Source organism: Egretta garzetta, unplaced genomic scaffold (assembly GCF_000687185.1).
Source record: "Egretta garzetta isolate BGI_Z169 unplaced genomic scaffold, ASM68718v1 scaffold8, whole genome shotgun sequence".
In the NCBI taxonomy this organism is placed as follows: Eukaryota; Metazoa; Chordata; class Aves; order Pelecaniformes; family Ardeidae; genus Egretta; species Egretta garzetta.
This window is the reverse complement of record NW_009260407.1, coordinates 3,883,483-3,900,029: the sequence shown is the minus strand read 5'-3', so window position 1 is coordinate 3,900,029 and position 16,547 is coordinate 3,883,483. Positions and strand designations below refer to the sequence as shown.

Here is a 16,547-nt window from a genome sequence, read left to right as displayed (position 1 = left end):
GGGGCACTGCCGGCCGCCGCCTCCCTCCGCCCCGTCGCCGGAGGCTGGCCTCCCTCTTTAGGAGGAAAGATGTCCTTCTTCAACTTTCGTAAGATCTTCAAGCTGGGTGGTGAGAAGAAGAAGAAACAGTACGAGCACGTCAAGAGGGATTTGAACCCTGAGGAGTTCTGGGAGATTATCGGGGAGCTGGGAGATGGTGCTTTCGGTAAAGTGTTCAAGGTAAGGACGGGCGGGCAACTCGGATCACTGGCGGTGTTGCTGGTAGCTAGAAAATGGCTTGTAGTTTTGCTTCCGAGTTCAACGCCGTCCGAAGCGAAACTAAAGATAGAAAAGACCTCTTAGGTCATTGTCCCGCCTTCTGCTCCACCCTGCCCCTCGCTGAGTCGCTCGCTGCTCCTGTATTTTGGTTTTTTTGGACGGGTGTTCAGTATGGCTTCTGATCTTACAAGGGCTGTATTGTCTTAGGTGTGAAGTTCGTACTTGTGGTTTTCTTTTTAAAGTTTCTGTAGGGAAGGAAGCCCCTGAACAGTAAAACTGACTTGTGTGCCTCGTGCGTAGCTTATAGGGCCAAGCTCGCATCGGCTTTCAGCGGGCTTTTTCCTATCTGGTTCCATGTGGAATTAAATTAAATAGTTGTGTTATCTCGGCTTTCTTTACGTGGCAGAATTCCTGTGTTGGATCTCCTAACTTCTCTTAGTTGTTTGATCTTTAAATCTTTAAGTATACTGGTACAAGTAGTGGGTTTAAGGATGCTTATCTAGAACTTAGCAAGCAAAGTAGAGTACAGTGACACAGCTATAACGCTGCTAGTGTTTGACAAGACTCTAGCTTTCAGGCAGATCTTCAGCTACTTTTCCCCTTTCTAAAAGGGTATTAATTCTCCACATTTGGTTTAGGGATAGTGTGGAAAAAACATCACAGGGGATAAGCATGAGAGAATCGGGCAACTGACATGAGTTGAGACGCTGGAGCAGGTTCTCAAGACTAGAAAAAAAATAGTATGACAGAGAATATAATTTACAGTGTTTCTGAGGGCTAATTCGGCCAGCAAACATATATACTTAGAGTACTGCATTTGAGAGTTTGTGAAGTCTGGGTACTCATGAAACTCGTGCTATTTTTGGTAGAAATCATTTTACATTTTATTGTACTGTGGTGTTTGTTACCTGTTTGTAAATTTGAGCAAAAGTGCCACGGTTAATTCAGAATGCTAGGTGGGTTTTTTTTCACCCTAGGAATTTGTGTCAATGTTGTATTTTAAGAGCATCTAGTTGATTTTGATGTTGGTGTAATAGTCTAGAAGGTGGTTCTCATGTCAGTGTGGCAGATGAGAGGTTTTTTTGTTTAAAAAGATGGGTAAATGAGTCTGAAGTTGCTATATCATAAAGCTTGGTGGCTATAAACACAATGTTGTCTCTAATGACATTTTGCAGAGTATTAAAGTTTTTCTTTATACTTCATAGTGGAGTTTCGATTCCCTTTCTACGAATGTAATACTCCATCCCATAGAGATGACTGGGGAAGCCTCAAAGATACAAAACTAAACGTGTTCTCCTCCTCCCCCACGTGCATTTCCCCTCCCATCCTCAAACCTCTGCTCAATTCATATTTATCTGTAGGCATGTCTCTATGAGCAATAGTCTGTAGCGGAAGGAGTCTGAGCAAGACAACCGGTAAATTTTGCATTTCAATGTACTTTGTGTACAACAGGAGAGTTTTCTCCACTTGGATGCGATTTTTCACTTTGAGATTTATTTCTGAATGTGAAATGATGGTATTAACTGTTGAAATTGAATTTTTCAAAATTAAACCCTGTTTTAAAAATTATAGTCATCAGAATTACACATGCAGTTATACTGGTAAACTTGTTGAACATAGCATACATGATAACAGGTACTAGTATTCCTGGAAAAAAAGTCCCATTTTAAAAAAAAGTCTCCTGCTGCATGTATTTGGCAGCGTTCATTTTGTATCCATCTAGTTTGGGAAGGAGGATTACGCACAGATAATAACTGTGCGTGTGTTCCTGCATCTGAGCGCGCTTGGCAAGAAACTGTTTTGAAAGCAAGGGTGTGTTAGGTTGTTCTTTCCTGGATATACACCTCAAATGAGAAACCACAAGGATAGCCATTCAATACCTTCCCAAATTTAGGAAGCAAAGCTATAAACCAGAACAGAACTGTCAACTTTTGAAGACTTTGTCTTTGAGTAATGTAAGGGGGTGCGTGTGTGTTAATTTTGCTTGTCTGGTGGGTTTTTTCTTTAATTTTTTTAACAGAAAAAAAACCCCTAACACCCTAGTGTCAGTTACATTTTCCAAAACTACATTTGCCTTGGTTTAAGGTCCTAGGAGGTAGTGTGTTTCAGGGTTTTGGCAGTTATATGATGAAATGGAATTGCCAGGTAAATAAGGCTTTGTATACTTTGGACTTGTAATAAAAAATAGGTAAGATCGGTTACACGCTATGATTTCCTGTGGAGTTTAGTTGTGTAACTCATCTTCTGGACTAAGTATCAAGTATTTAAAGACAAACTCAAAAGCAACTCTTAAGTGATTCTGGCAGTATTATGAAGCCTAGCTGATTAAATTATTTATGTTTAAAAATGCTGTGTCTAGTGATAACTGGTTTTGTATACAGAAGTCTTAAGGGTATGAAAAACTTACGATTTGTTCCCCTTCTTCCCAATCAAGTCCAAGGGTCTTGCCTATTTTTTAATAACAGCCAAATTCCTAGAAGAGCTTATTTCCTTGAAGCTGTTCTAGTTTGCTGAAGCTTTCCTATGTCTGACGGTTCATACATTTGTATTCATTAACTTCTCAGTAATGTTTAGAAATACTCTTAAGTGTTTCGACTGCTGTTGCAAGTCTCCCCCTGTGCTCAGAGGAGCTATGTAACTGCAGGCCACTGATGGCAGAGGCTTATGATTGTATAGGATTCTAGCCCTTTTCAGCCTCTTCAGAGAGGCCACTTTTAGGCTATTTTCTTTTCTTTTTGCTCTTGGCTAATGAATAATGGTGTAGTTTTCCATCCTTTTTCAATTTATAGACTTTTGCAGTACTTCAGTATCAAGTGATGGCTCTTGTAAAGAGAATTTTGAGTTTGATGATGATAGAATTTTTTCTAATCTTTTTTAACTGCCTGTCACGGGTTATTTAGAATTACTGAATGGGTTGCCAGGGTTCTGAAAGCCATTAAAGAAACATAATATTAGCACTCGAGACTGATTTCAACTTTGAAATTTGGCAGTTAAATCACAAACTAGTCTTTTTTTGTTGTTGTTTGTTTGTCTTAAAGAGATTGAGAGCTTGAAATTGCACTTGATTTCATAAGGTTAAGTCCCCTGAAAAATCAGTTTGCTTTAGAAATTAGTTACATTTATTATATCATGTTACTTTATTGTGTGCTACATTGCCCTATTGTATCAAATGTCAGTCCAGTGCACATAGTAAACATTGCTTTAAGCTAAATCAGTGTAAGTGTTAAACTTTAGTCATTTTAAGTAACCATGTGAAGATTTTCATCAGCTTTAAGCTGCTTTCTAAATTCCCAGAAGTTAATGTTCGGATGGTGTGAAAACAGGCCTTTAAAATGCCTAATGTGTTCCGTGGCTCTTTCTTGCCAAGTTCCTGATTGAGAATCTTTGTCGTACTGATGGACATACCAAATTAAAATGCAGCTGTCTTCTAAGTTAACCTTTTGAATGACGTAAAGTGCTAGCACTATGTTTCAGTAAAATTTGCCAGCCTTTTTTTTGGTAGTAAGAACACTGTATACTAATATAAGAACACCTGTATTGCAGAAAGGCATTTTCCTAGTGTTGGTGTCATCTTTGGGGCCTTCACTAGAGGATACTCCTCCAAGAAACTCACAGCTTTTTGGCCATCTTTATGATACTTATAGGTACCATCTTGAAATATACTAATTTTAAATCTGTGGGAACAGATTCCATAGTGGTAGTATATGAGTGGCAGTATACTATATAAGATATAGGGTATGTATATATGGTATGTGTATATAGAGAGAATATATAGTGCATATATATTTAAATAGAAATTGACAAAATACTGTTAGAGAATCCTTTGTACTTGTCTGGGTTTGAATTGTATTCATGCTTCTTAGCTTGAATTGGAATATTCTGCCTATTTATAGTATCCCATTTATTACCCTGAATCTAAGATGTTGGAAGCATCCTGTATACAGGATTCTCATAGGCATTTGGAAAATCAGATATTTGTATTTCACCTCAAGTTACGAAGACAAGTTTTCCAACTCTCAGCAATTAACTGGTGTTTGGTTAAAAAACCTATTCTGCTTTCTCTTTAAGTTCAGAAAAGAAATGTTGTGGAAGCTGATAGCCATAATCATGGTGAACAGCATTACCCAAACACATTATCTTCTGAAAGTTATGAAATTAAGTATTCATACATACTTATATTTACAATAGTAACCAAACTCACCTCTGGCTAAGGATAGTGAGCTTTTGATAATAGTGTTTCTTCAAGTCCAATACACTAATGATATTGCTTCATTGAAGTTAAGCTTTTGTTTCTGTATTTAAAACAATCTTACCTGTAATGTACCTATATGACGTATGGGAGAGCTTCGTTTTGCCTTAATGTCTTCTACAGCAGGTAGAAACAAATACAGTTTTTAAATGGTGATTTAATAAGGCTGGACCAATTTACATATATCATTTAACAATAGTACGTCCCGAACTCCTTTTATTGCCAAAAAAATGAACTGACAATTGGTGGCTGCTTAGAAGTACTTTTTGCATACCACTAACACCATAACTTTTTTCTAATCCTGGAAAATACCTTAATTAGTCTGACCTGAAAACAAAATCAGGGCAGAGCAAGGGGAATTTATACTGCCTAGTTTCTGTGGCCTTACAGCATATTGATCTAAATAATGTCTGCGGTTGGATATTGCAGCTTGAAGTTATCTTAATGATACTAATGTATCATGCTGCTTGCTAGGATGGATATCTTTTACATCTGTAACAACATTCATAGGAATAGATTTTGATCACTTAATATCTAAGCTGAAGCACTGATATGCTGGGGTTTGTCTGCTTTTTATCTTTGACTTGCCTGGTGTCATTAGCTCCACTAATTCATTAGAAGAATTTGTTAGAGCTGCTGGAACTCACAAACATTCCTATATAAAAGATACACGTCCCTGTGGAAGGGTATTGCTTGAGTTCATCTGAAATCCTGCATGTTTGGTACAAGTTGGAAGATAAATTTATGTTTGAAGATTTCCAGTCAAATACTGTGTTTTGCAAACCTGAAGTTTCATGTGTGACTCTGCCATAAGCCTAGGTGTGGAAAGAAAAAGCAGGTGAAAATGTCCTAAAATTAGTTTTAATACATAGGAATGAATCAGTGCAGAACTTCTGTTGGCAATTTTGATTAAAATTATTTGCTATACTTAATGTATTTTGTTCTAATCTATTTTCATTCATAATTGACTATATAAGTTGACCTCTGATTAAACTGGAGCAGTAAAATAGTACAGTTGTCCTCAGGAGATCTGAATTAATAATAGTCACTTAAATGCAATGTTGCTTTGTTTAGCCATAGAGGCATTAGTAGATAGAGAGAAGAGAGTTGATTTACTCTCAAGAGACTAATGTATAAGATGGCAATCTTCGATTCTAAATATTTAGTCTAAGTAAAATAGAACTAAAACTTTACCTGAAGTTTGCTAAGATCAGTCATTTCCATAACAGTAGTCCGAGTATTTTTGGGCTGCTGTCTAGATGAAAAAAGATGCATGACTGTTCATAGAAGACAAACAAATGATTTTATTCTTGCTGATCAGCTTGGTGAGTTGCTCAATAATGTTATCTTCATTTTCACACTGTTCCAGTTTTAGCATGTTGAAGATACCAGATAAGGAAAAGGCAGTATCACTGTTTTAAATCCTGGGAAATGTGTCAAGGGGAAGGCTTTACAGAGCTCTTTGTACCTATTGTCACTCTTGCTAAGTTTTCTGAGGAAACAGGTAGTGCAAGAAAGTAATCTAGACTGTAAACTGAGATAATTTTCTTGGTTTAAATAGCTATTTGCAGAAGGTAATATCTCCTTTCCATTTTGTCTGTAGCGAGGAAATATGCTAAAGAAGTAAGAAGTATAGCACATGTTTTGTGTCTTACTTTTTGGACATCTTTAAGTCACTTGGCTTAAAATCAGCATAGCAATACTTATGAGTAATGTATTGTCTGTCTGTTGCAGTCAGAATAAAAGCTGCAGACAAGCTTGTGGACGATAAATATAGAATGCCCATGATCACTCCTTGGTAAGGCAGTCATCTTTTCCAAGGTGTGAGCACAGTTATATAAACTGTTTAAATCTCTAAGTAAATAGGAAATCATTATTTGACTTTATTTATCTATGTTTATAAAAATTCCTTTTTTTTTTTCATGTCATCTGATATTTCATATTTCTTAGCTAACTATTTGTATAAGTGCTGTTGGTTTCTTGTCTGGAGAGTAAAATTTTGGATTTCAGGCATGAGCTAAATGTGACTGTCTAATGTCAAATAGACTGCAGAAGGAAGCTTCTTTAAGGTATTCTAATTTGGTGAAATACTTCTTCATATCTAAGTCAGCTGCACTCTATTTAAATAAATCTAATATAGGAGCTAAAAAAAATGTGGTACTGTTGGGGTTTTTCTAACGTGTTTTGTAGACAAATTGGTTAAATCTTTTGAGCTTAATCTTTGGCAGGGAAGTAGTCCCCCAGTAACACAATCCTCCAAGCAGTAACACATGCTATTGTTGCAGAGCAATAGTTCACAAGTTTCTTTTGGTGGTGATCCAAATTCTAGTTTTGACCACCCCATAAATGATATTGAAGAAATAACTTGTTTGGTTTGTATTTACAAATGCCCCAATCCTCTGTTAGGGATATTTTTTTTTTTTAATTAATTGAATGCAGTTATGAATGGGCCTTACATATTTCATGGGCCATGACCCACATTTTGGGGGTTTTGTAAGCTTATAAGCATCATTCTCCTTCACTGATAGTTGTGTCTGTGTAAAAGAGGCAGCATGTAATTAAACTCTCTGGTTTGAGATCTTAAATTCATTCCTTTAAACCCTGGTGCCTGAAGTGTCATTTATGAATACTTTTTTGGTCTTTGCTTCTTTGTGCTCCCGCTGTAACCTTTAATTATATTCAGATTATACATGGAATTGACAAATTCATATTGTCTCACCTCTTTTGCCTATTGTATTACTTTACAGTAGCTGCCAGATTACTCAAATACAATGGTTGTGCAATCTGTTTGGATTGTTCCAGTTTTCAATGTTTAGTGATGGAAAAGCCATGAAATTTGCAGTTAGAAAACAAAGCAGGCTGAATTAATAGCACAGAGTAAAAAAAAGAATGATGTTTTGTAATTTTTCTCCAAACCCATTTAAAATGCATATTGTAACTCCCTCTATCTAATTCATTTTTAATGGCTTTATAACTTGATTACGGTTTGGAATGCTTGAAAGAAATTCTTAACTGTCAAGTATGTCATATGGAAACACATTTTTTTTTCAATTGGAAATAAGAAAGAAACTTTTTAGAGAAAAAGAAGACTTAGTACTTGCAGAATATGTTTGAAGGATGTCAGGCAATAAAAACTAGCTAAGTAATGTTCAGTAAAAGCTAGTAGGCTACCTCAAACCACTCTGCAATGGTATTCATACTTCACCAAAAAATTAAGGCTTCACTGTAAAAGTTAATTTTCCATTGGCATTTCTAATTTTTCTGTTGAATGTGGTCTACATTCATGATACAAAGCAACTAAAGTACATGCAGCAGAAAATTTACCTAAAGCAAAAAAAAAAATCACAATAAAATAGTAATGGAAGATTCTTTGTATATTTAATGCACCTACTTAAACTATCATATTTGGTTTTAGGAGGACATACTGTTTCTTAAAGCAGTTCTAAATGTATGTAAAAGCATGTCACAATGTTAAAGTTATACATTTTTCTTGGTTATTTTTAGTCATCTGGATTAAGACGGGTTTGCAGTATTCTGTGGGATTGCATGTGTTTATATGTGTTAATGTAAAACAGTAAGCATGAATGATGATTTGGAAGCTAAGAGAAAGACACAGACTTTTCTCTTTTACGTAGCCGTGTTTATATTTTTGAGTCATTTTCTGTTTAGTTAATTACCTATAGCCTAGAGCAAGAAATTGTTCAAGCATAGATTCATGCTTGAATCAAGTTCCACACAAAAGCTGGCTTTAAGAAGGTTCTGATTACCCAAAGCATGCTAACCTATGATAAGATTTTTAATTTTTACTGATTTTTCTATGGAGAAGAATATGAAGAACTGAAAAAGTAGGATTGTACTACAGTAGCCAAATCAATTTTTTGATTAGCGTTTAAAATTTGCTAAATCTCTCCTTACTGCAGAGGACTAAGTGACTGTTACCTTAAAGTTTGAATCATAGAAGTTAGCCTGGTGCGTGTTCTTTCAGAAAATCTGAAATTGAAGGAGGCCATGACAAAGGGATTTTACTATTTTCGGAAATAATTTTTCAAAAGTTGCATTAATGCAGTTACTCAAAATGAGTAACTCAAAACGGGTCAGCAGAAAGTGGAAGGGCAACTGTACAGTCTGCTGAAGTTTTGGGGGGGAACCATTACCCTAGAACTGAAGTTGTGCCTACAGCAAAATTTTACTTAATATAAAAGCAGTGGTGAATCCCCATGCCAAGGCAGAATTGGTTTTGAATCCATCTAGCTTGATAATGAATTGGAGAAGACTGTCCCGTTATTTTCTTCATATCTAATTGAACAGCATTTTAGATCTGAGACTTTCTTGTTCAAGGAGGACTTTAAGGAACTGGGTTTTGTCTCTAGAAATGTTTAGTCATAACCATGATTCAGAAAACTGTTCTGAGGGAAGTTATTGTAACTTTGTTAGTGATACAGTAATCACTTGGCAAGACTTTTTGCACCGGAATTTATTCTTTATCTTGTAGGTAATGGTTCTACAGACATAGATTTATGCTGTAAAACCAAAGCACGTGTCTATATTTCACGTTATAGAAGATGACTTTTTACTTGTATTTCTAAGCTGTGCTTTACCAGGAAAGGAGTTAATACTTTGTAATCAGAAGGCAATAAAACCTGAGTGGGGAAATGTCAGCTGAGTGCTTCAGCAAGAGTTAGCATGTTGCAGTAAACCCTCATCTCCTTCACAGCCTTTGTCTCAATCAGGCTGTACTCAATTCATATGCCGCCGCCTCTGTTTTGTAAAGTTCAGTCATGTTCCTGCCCCACCTTCAGCTTTTCCTGTTTGAATTGAAGAGGCCCAACCTTTTTAGTCTGTTGTTTGAGGGGTTTTTTTAATGACAGCTGCTTCACCCTTTAATGATTTTAATTGTCATTCTCTCATTGTCTTATTTGCTCAACTTCTATGGCTGCCACAAATCTCTTAGTTCACCATTCAGGCAAAATGTTCTGGTTTTCAGTGCCAGATAGTCATGGGTCAGAGCCATAAGTCTGTGCAACTACCTTACACTGTGAAAACTGTGATGATTGCTGGGAAATACAGTCATAAGAGTTTGAAAAGGAATTCTCCCCAAAATGAACTCTAATCATTCCAGTAATGTGGAGAAATGGGTGCTCTTAGAGTTAAGTTAAGCTTCTTCTTACTCTTTCACCCTTTCTAACTAGTTTTTACTACCATTGAAGATGTAGTAACTGACTTTATAAGTAACCTGAAAGAAAGAAGGACTGTTTGCTATTATTCATGTCTTTGGGGTGGGAAGTCTGAAAGCTTAAGGATCACCATATAAACAAGAATAATGTCAACTGTTTCCTGTTAATTGACAGGGATAGCTGAGGAACCTGAAAATGCATCCTTTGCTTTTGGCTGTAGCAAGAGCTTTAAGCTGTCTCATAGTAGCAAACTTAGATGTTCTGGTCAGTCTAATAACCCTAAAAGTTGTTAATTTAGCATGTTACACTTAAATAAAAACAAACAAACAAAACCCCACACGCTTCCCCTAGCATTTAAAAGTGAGATATAAAAATGAGCTAGCGTACAGACTCGTTAACTCTCCTATTTCAGTGATATCTGTTTCAATGTAAATTCTTGGTCTTTAGTGGCCTGCATGGGACCTCACCTTTGAGCCAGCATAAGATGATCCTTTTGAATCTCTGAAAAGCACTAAAGCAGTGTGGAACTGTGCTACTAAGTGAAACAGTCAATAACACATCTCTTCAATCTGGTGCATTTCAATAGTTTTTGTAAGTACAGAAGTGACTTTTGAATGATGAGTGGCTGGGTCTTTACCATGGCTGTTTTCCACAACAGTTTCCTAGATGCAAGTCAATGCAGCCAGATTCTGGCAGTGTATTCCCATTCCCACCTCCTTCCTTGTGACAGGTCTGGTGCTTGCCAACCCCATGATGATCTGGTTCAAGGAACTAAACCATCCAAAAGCTGATTGTACGTGTAATCTTCTTGGCTCCCCAGCCCAGCTCACGGGAGGGCCAGACAAGTGACAGTGCTGATGTAAGGGAAAAATGACAGGACTGTGTCAGCATTGGCTTAAATAGCTATAAAAGGGAAGTGTCAAGGTGGCATATTGATATTCTGAAGTTGTTAAGGTGTGACAGGTGAGTGCTTTTTGTCAGGACAAAAGAAAAACTAGATGTACTTGTGTTGTATAAATCATCTGCTGTTAGCAACAGTACTGATAAAAAGGCAGTTTTGCTATATGCTGCTGTTGGTATTGTTATCAGTCAGTAGTTCTGTCCCTTTGCATCACTGACATCCATGCTAGAAGAATTTTATTATGTAGACATATCTTTAACTGGAAATTTACTGAAAGCTAGTGTTCCCAGTTTTGTTTCAGGCGGTGATCCTTTTCTCTACTTTAAGTGTGCTGCGTAACTGCTAGAAAAGAATGACAATTTTATAAGACTTCTTATTTGGCACTAAACTTACCTGTATGAGGAAAGTACAGAAACTGAACTGAATTTCAGAGTGAGCAGAGTGTTTTGAAGCAAGAAAGGACTTAGGTAATTTTCCAGAAGGAGAGGAATTCTGCATTCCCTCTCACTGTACAAATATACAACAAAAGATAGCCCTCTGCTTCAAAAAGCCTTCAGCCTAGTAAAAGAATAGAAAAATAAACATGAGAGAAAAGGAGGAGTAGGAGAAAGGGGGAAGTTTGTCAAAGAGAAAACTACTTCAGCTAACAGCTATGCTGGTGTATCCTCATTGCTGTCGGTTCTTGGGGACACAGGCAAAATAAAGCTTTCATAATTCCATTAGAAGTACCATTGCCACACTATTAAGAGACAAGAACAGTACTTCCTCTTGGACAGGCCTGTTTAACTGTTTGCAGTGTTTAACCTTATCATGATACGCAGCAGTTCTGTTGGAGGAATAACGTTGATCCTACATTGGGTGAAAGTCTTTTACTGGTAGAAGCTCAGAAGTTCATTAGTTGCAAAAGTCTGAGTAAAGCAACTGTTTTCCCTTTGCATTATTTTGTGTGTAAAGCTCTGCAAAGAGAGTTGAAGTATTTTATCTTGATTTGATAATCTGGATTTGGTTTCAATCATTTTATCAAGTATACGAGATTATTCCTATGGCCATTTGTATTTATCGCTAGCATATTAGGTAAATTCTGAATTAATTACACTAATCAGTAAAATGACAAGCAGCAAGTGCAAAAACATGTCAGAATTTGAAAATGATGATCATCATCAGCATGCTTCTAAATTAAAATTTCTTTTGAAATCGGCTGATAAATAATAGGATTGGCATTCATACAGTTTCTCAGAGCAGTCAGTTTTCTAAATTGTTTAGTTGTTTAAATACACCAATTAAAAAGCCCCCGAACAAACCAAATGGTTAATCTGAAAGGCAACATCAGAAGCAACGTGTTCCACTACTGTGCTGAATATGAATGAAGTTTACTTACAGAACCCAAGATGCTATTTTTGTGGCACTTGAATAGCCAATTTTCAAGGAATACCAAATGTTTATTCAGATGGCTCTTTTTCTCATCTCTTGAGATGCCGTACTTGCGGCGCAAGGATAGCTGGGTCGCACTATAAATGGTATGCGAGCCAACCTTTCTAGCTTGCATGTCAGATTCCACTTCATTTTTGTGAGAGGTGTGTAGCTTTAGGGTCATTATTTAAGACTCGGAAGAAAACTACTTGCAAGTCACAGACTGTATAAGTGTTAAATAGCATACATGATCATAGTGAATTTTGTAATTAATGAAGTTCATTGTAGAACTGACTTGAAAATAACTTGGCTTACATTAAAGAGAGCTGAAAGATGCTGGCTTAACTATATTGATTTCTTTTTTTCTTGTTGCTGTCTTTGCAGTTGGTTTCTGTTAAATTGTTTTGAAGATCTGTACATAAGGAAGCAATAACTTCCCTCTAGAATTCTAAATTTCCTGTTCTTATTTTAAAATACATTAATGCCATAAAAAGAATATGAATTGGTTTCTATAACAATTTTATTTAAAAAACAGGGATGATGTTATACAGCTTTTTTATGAAAGCTGTCAAAAGCTACTCCACTTCCTTTTTTCTTGCTTCAGAAATAGGGGAAGTTTCATCTCAACAGACTAGAGTATGCATGGAGCAACAGAATATATGCTTTGATAGTTTTGCAAGAGCTGTCGCCAGTTTTAATGTGGCATTGATGTAGTTGTGTTTCATTTCCCACTGTTACAACCGTGGTTTTTTGTAAAATACTGACTCTTAAACTGCCTATATAGTTTATATTTTTTCCTTAAAATATATGAAGTGTATTTTATTTAATGTTCACTTTAGCAAGACAAAGAATGAAATGGGGTGATAATGCTTCATCCTGTTTTATTTAATCTTTCCCCTCCGGCAACTTAGCTGTACTCATTGCAAGTCTTGGATATGGTTCACATTGCAGTATCAACTTATACAGAACCTTTTCCCAAACTGCCTGTATTTTTGAGCTAGTAAGGTGTATACACTTTAAATGACAGTTATTTTACATCTGTTATATCCCATCATCTTCTACAACAAATATATAAAATAAATTGTCTTAGTACAGGTCCTCAAATGCCTTCCTTCTGCTCTATGAAATGTAGAGTTTTTAATAATACTCTTTACTTTTTTGACAGCAAGTTTTTTTAACTTAATGAGTATGCCACATTTCATTTCTGTGACTATGTGGTTTCCCTAGTAACGTGTCAGAAGGCCTTTGTTGAAGTGTTCTTGAAGTCCAAAGAAGTTGTCATTTTTCTTTATTATTTTGTTGACTTGTTCATTTCCAGTTTGGAAAGACATAATTTTCTATGCTCAAGTCAGATGCGCTTTCTTGTTGTTTTGTTATACATGAATAGCTGTGCTGGGTCAGCAAACAGCTGTAGCCATCTTGTATCTGATCTGGCTAAAGGCTCTGGGCAGAGGAGATCCTAATTTTGTTTTGTAACCTAACCCCAAGGAACAGGGTAAGGAGGAACTGTGGGTTGGCCTAGAGACTTTATTTAAAGAAAAAAAAAAAAGTATCCTAGGTTGATGCATGTTACATCTGTGAATGTACACTCTGTAGTCTGTGAAGTGCTAGTAAACAAAATTACTTAGTGCTACATGAAGCCAAAATGCTCTGTGGTGTATCTGTTTGCAGGAAGCTACGCAGCTAGCTTTTACAACTCCAAATGTCTCCCTGGGAGAAGATGTTAGCAGGAGTACCACTGGCGCTCTGTGCTCCAGTGTTGTTGAAAGAAATCTCATCTCAAGTGAACCAAAGCATCGTTACAGATGTTAAGTGACTAGAAGCAAGATTATAACCTAGAATCCTCCCAGGTAAAGGAATCAGGGGTTCAAGTCCTGTGTTCAAACAAATCATAAATCAATCAAGAGCAAATAATAAAATTCTCAACTGTCAACCTTGGCAGCTTGATATATTTCTGAAAAAACAACAGTCTAGAGACAGCTTCAACTCTGGCTTGTTGGTTTTCTTAAAAGTAATTCTAGTGAACAGCTAGAATTGGCAGTTGTTGTTTGATTAAAAAATACTTCTTGATATCATTGTTTCTTGGAAGCATTATTAATTTCTGTCACCTGGAATAAAGATGTGTTTATTGCCAGAATGAAGGCTTAATTTTAAGCTGTAGGGGCTTAGAAGAAACTTGTAAAGTAATAAGCAGTAAGCATTATGGTTTGCTTTTTTTCTAATGACACGAGACTGAGTAAATAAGAGTAGGATATCTGTAATCCAAGATGGAGATACACTGGGCTACTATCTTTCCTGGAAAGTTGTAAGTCACTTTGGGGCTGACATTGTCTGGATAAAATGGAGAAAACCTCTGCAGGCCACTCTTAGTGTCCTCTGCAGATGAAAGATACTAGTAAAGCAGTTTAGCACTGCAGGGATAAATCTTAATTTGTCACGCCTCCCCCATCTCACATATAGGAGTTGATTGCAAAATTGTGTATTTTAATGCTCTTTTTGCTAGTAGTATGTACAGCTGTTATGACTGAATTTAGGAAAAAAACATCAGTCCTTTGGACTTATACCTCTGGCACCACTTAATGCTTTAGTTACAAATGTTTTCCCGATATTGTCAGCTGGTTTTCCCTGTTGCTTTGATGTGAGCTATCGTGCAACAAGAGGAGGGAAAATAATGACATGTTGTTATAAAACAGCATAACAGATTTTTGAGATTTTCTTGCCAATATTTAGCAATTTTTATTTTTTCTTACTCTTATTCTGTTTTTTTTAAACAGATTTGCTTGCTTAAGAATGATGATGCTAAAATCTGATATAATCTCCTCTGTAAAGTTTCTTCTAAAGGACTGTTTCAGTTATTTTGTACATATTTTCTAGTTCAGCCCTGGTACTTTTCAAATATGCGTAGAAATATTCCTTTGGATTTCAGTGACACAATGTATGAATCAGGATGGGAACTCTGCTTAGCTAGTAAGTGAAATACCACAGAATTAATGAACGTACATAAAGGGAATCATGAGGTTAAACATGAAAATTATATTCCATACCACTCCCAAAAATAACTTGTGTAATCCTCAGAAGCCAACTATGGAGGAAGCAGAAGAACCACAATAAGTACGAAGTACATGGATAATGTTAACAGAGTGAAGTCGTCATGGAAACCGCTCCAAAACTAGTATAGCCACAAAGACAGCACCAGACCACAGTATCACAAAGACATACTTCAGTAGTCTGGGTTCAACCCTGGGCTCTGCTTTGTTGGTAAGCACTGTTTGCTTGTAGGAAATAGACACATTTTTATCTACTCTGCTATTTCAGTATTTTTTCCCTGGCATTAAACATTTCTTAAGTAGAAGAAACTGTATGGTAGGTAGTTATGATACATTGTGCAGGGAAGGAAAAATTTTGGCTGATGAGCTTTAGTTTAAGGTTGTATCATCACCTTTGGTAGATAATGTCCTTTCATTATCTTCTGAATAGTTCTTTTGTAACAGTTACTTCAACAACTTTTAGGAGGCATAACTGAAGTTAGCTGGTTTTTAATTCCTTGGACCAACCATATGTGTAATTAAAAAAAAAATTTGAAATTCTCTAGAGGTTTGTTTTTATTACTACTACATTTTCAAAGTCTGTGTGGTGAAGACTGGTGCAAAATAACGTAGCTTCTTTGAAATTACTGTCTCACCTTAATTTCCAGAAATCTGTGGGGGTTGCCATCTCCTTCATTGGCCTAACTTGTGATTTATTGTAAGAACTGTGATTTAATGTTGCAGAGGTAGCTATTTGCTCTTGAGTTCAAACTGGTACTTTTAATTACATTTCTCAACATTCTGTGTTAGAACAAATGCTTCCTTTTATCTGATTAATTAGCGTAGATTTTTTTTTCTAAAATTCACTAATAAAGAACACCTTTCCATGTTCTGAAAAGAAGTCTGAACACTTGATACTGGTCAGTCATGGGGGTCTAGTTTCAAAATGCACAGGATGATGCCAAATATGGTATAGTAAATTTATACAAAACAAAGTCCAGTGTAGTTTTTCCAGTAGGCCACAATACTTATTACAGACTTATTTGATCAGGCTGCTAAAATCTGAAATTATAGCAGGTCTTTTCCCTTAGTTCATATGTTTAAGAAAGCCTGGGATCTACTGCTTTCTGGTAGCTCTGAGAAACAGCTCTTGCCTTTGTGTTGTGCAAGGACAGTTTTTCAGTAGCGATTACTCAGGCATCATCAGAAAGCATATATGGAGCTAGATCTGACAAAAGTGTAGCTTTTTATGTGTGAAAACATCCTTTGCTGAATAGGGATGCACGTATTTTTCACTTTCTGGCAACCTTGATGATCTATGATTATGACTCTAGTTTTGTTGAGAAGAATGAGTCAGAAAGGAAAAGCTACTTAATTGATTTGTTTTGCTGCCTGCAAACCATGCAGTGTGGTTATATAAAATCTCAGAAGCGATCACATGTCAGGAAGACAGGTGATGAACAATTTTCTATCTCGTGTCTCAGCTTCGTTTCCTGTTGGCTGAACAATAGGTGAAGGACATCCTTAAC

At 36.3% G+C, this 16,547-nt stretch overlaps 1 protein-coding gene across 3 annotated transcripts in view; it reads left to right on the top strand.

The window, feature by feature from the left end:
- Positions 1 to 6: 6 nt before the first annotated feature.
- Positions 7 to 16,547, top strand: part of SLK (STE20 like kinase) — a 50,918-nt gene continuing 34,377 nt past the window's right edge. For all 3 annotated transcript variants that reach the window (XM_035898960.1, XM_009643470.2, XM_035898961.1), the window contains exon 1: positions 7 to 219. In XM_035898960.1, the coding sequence (XP_035754853.1) occupies positions 70 to 219 (150 nt within the window). In that variant the 5' untranslated portion in view covers positions 7 to 69. The remainder of the gene's footprint in view (positions 220 to 16,547) is intronic.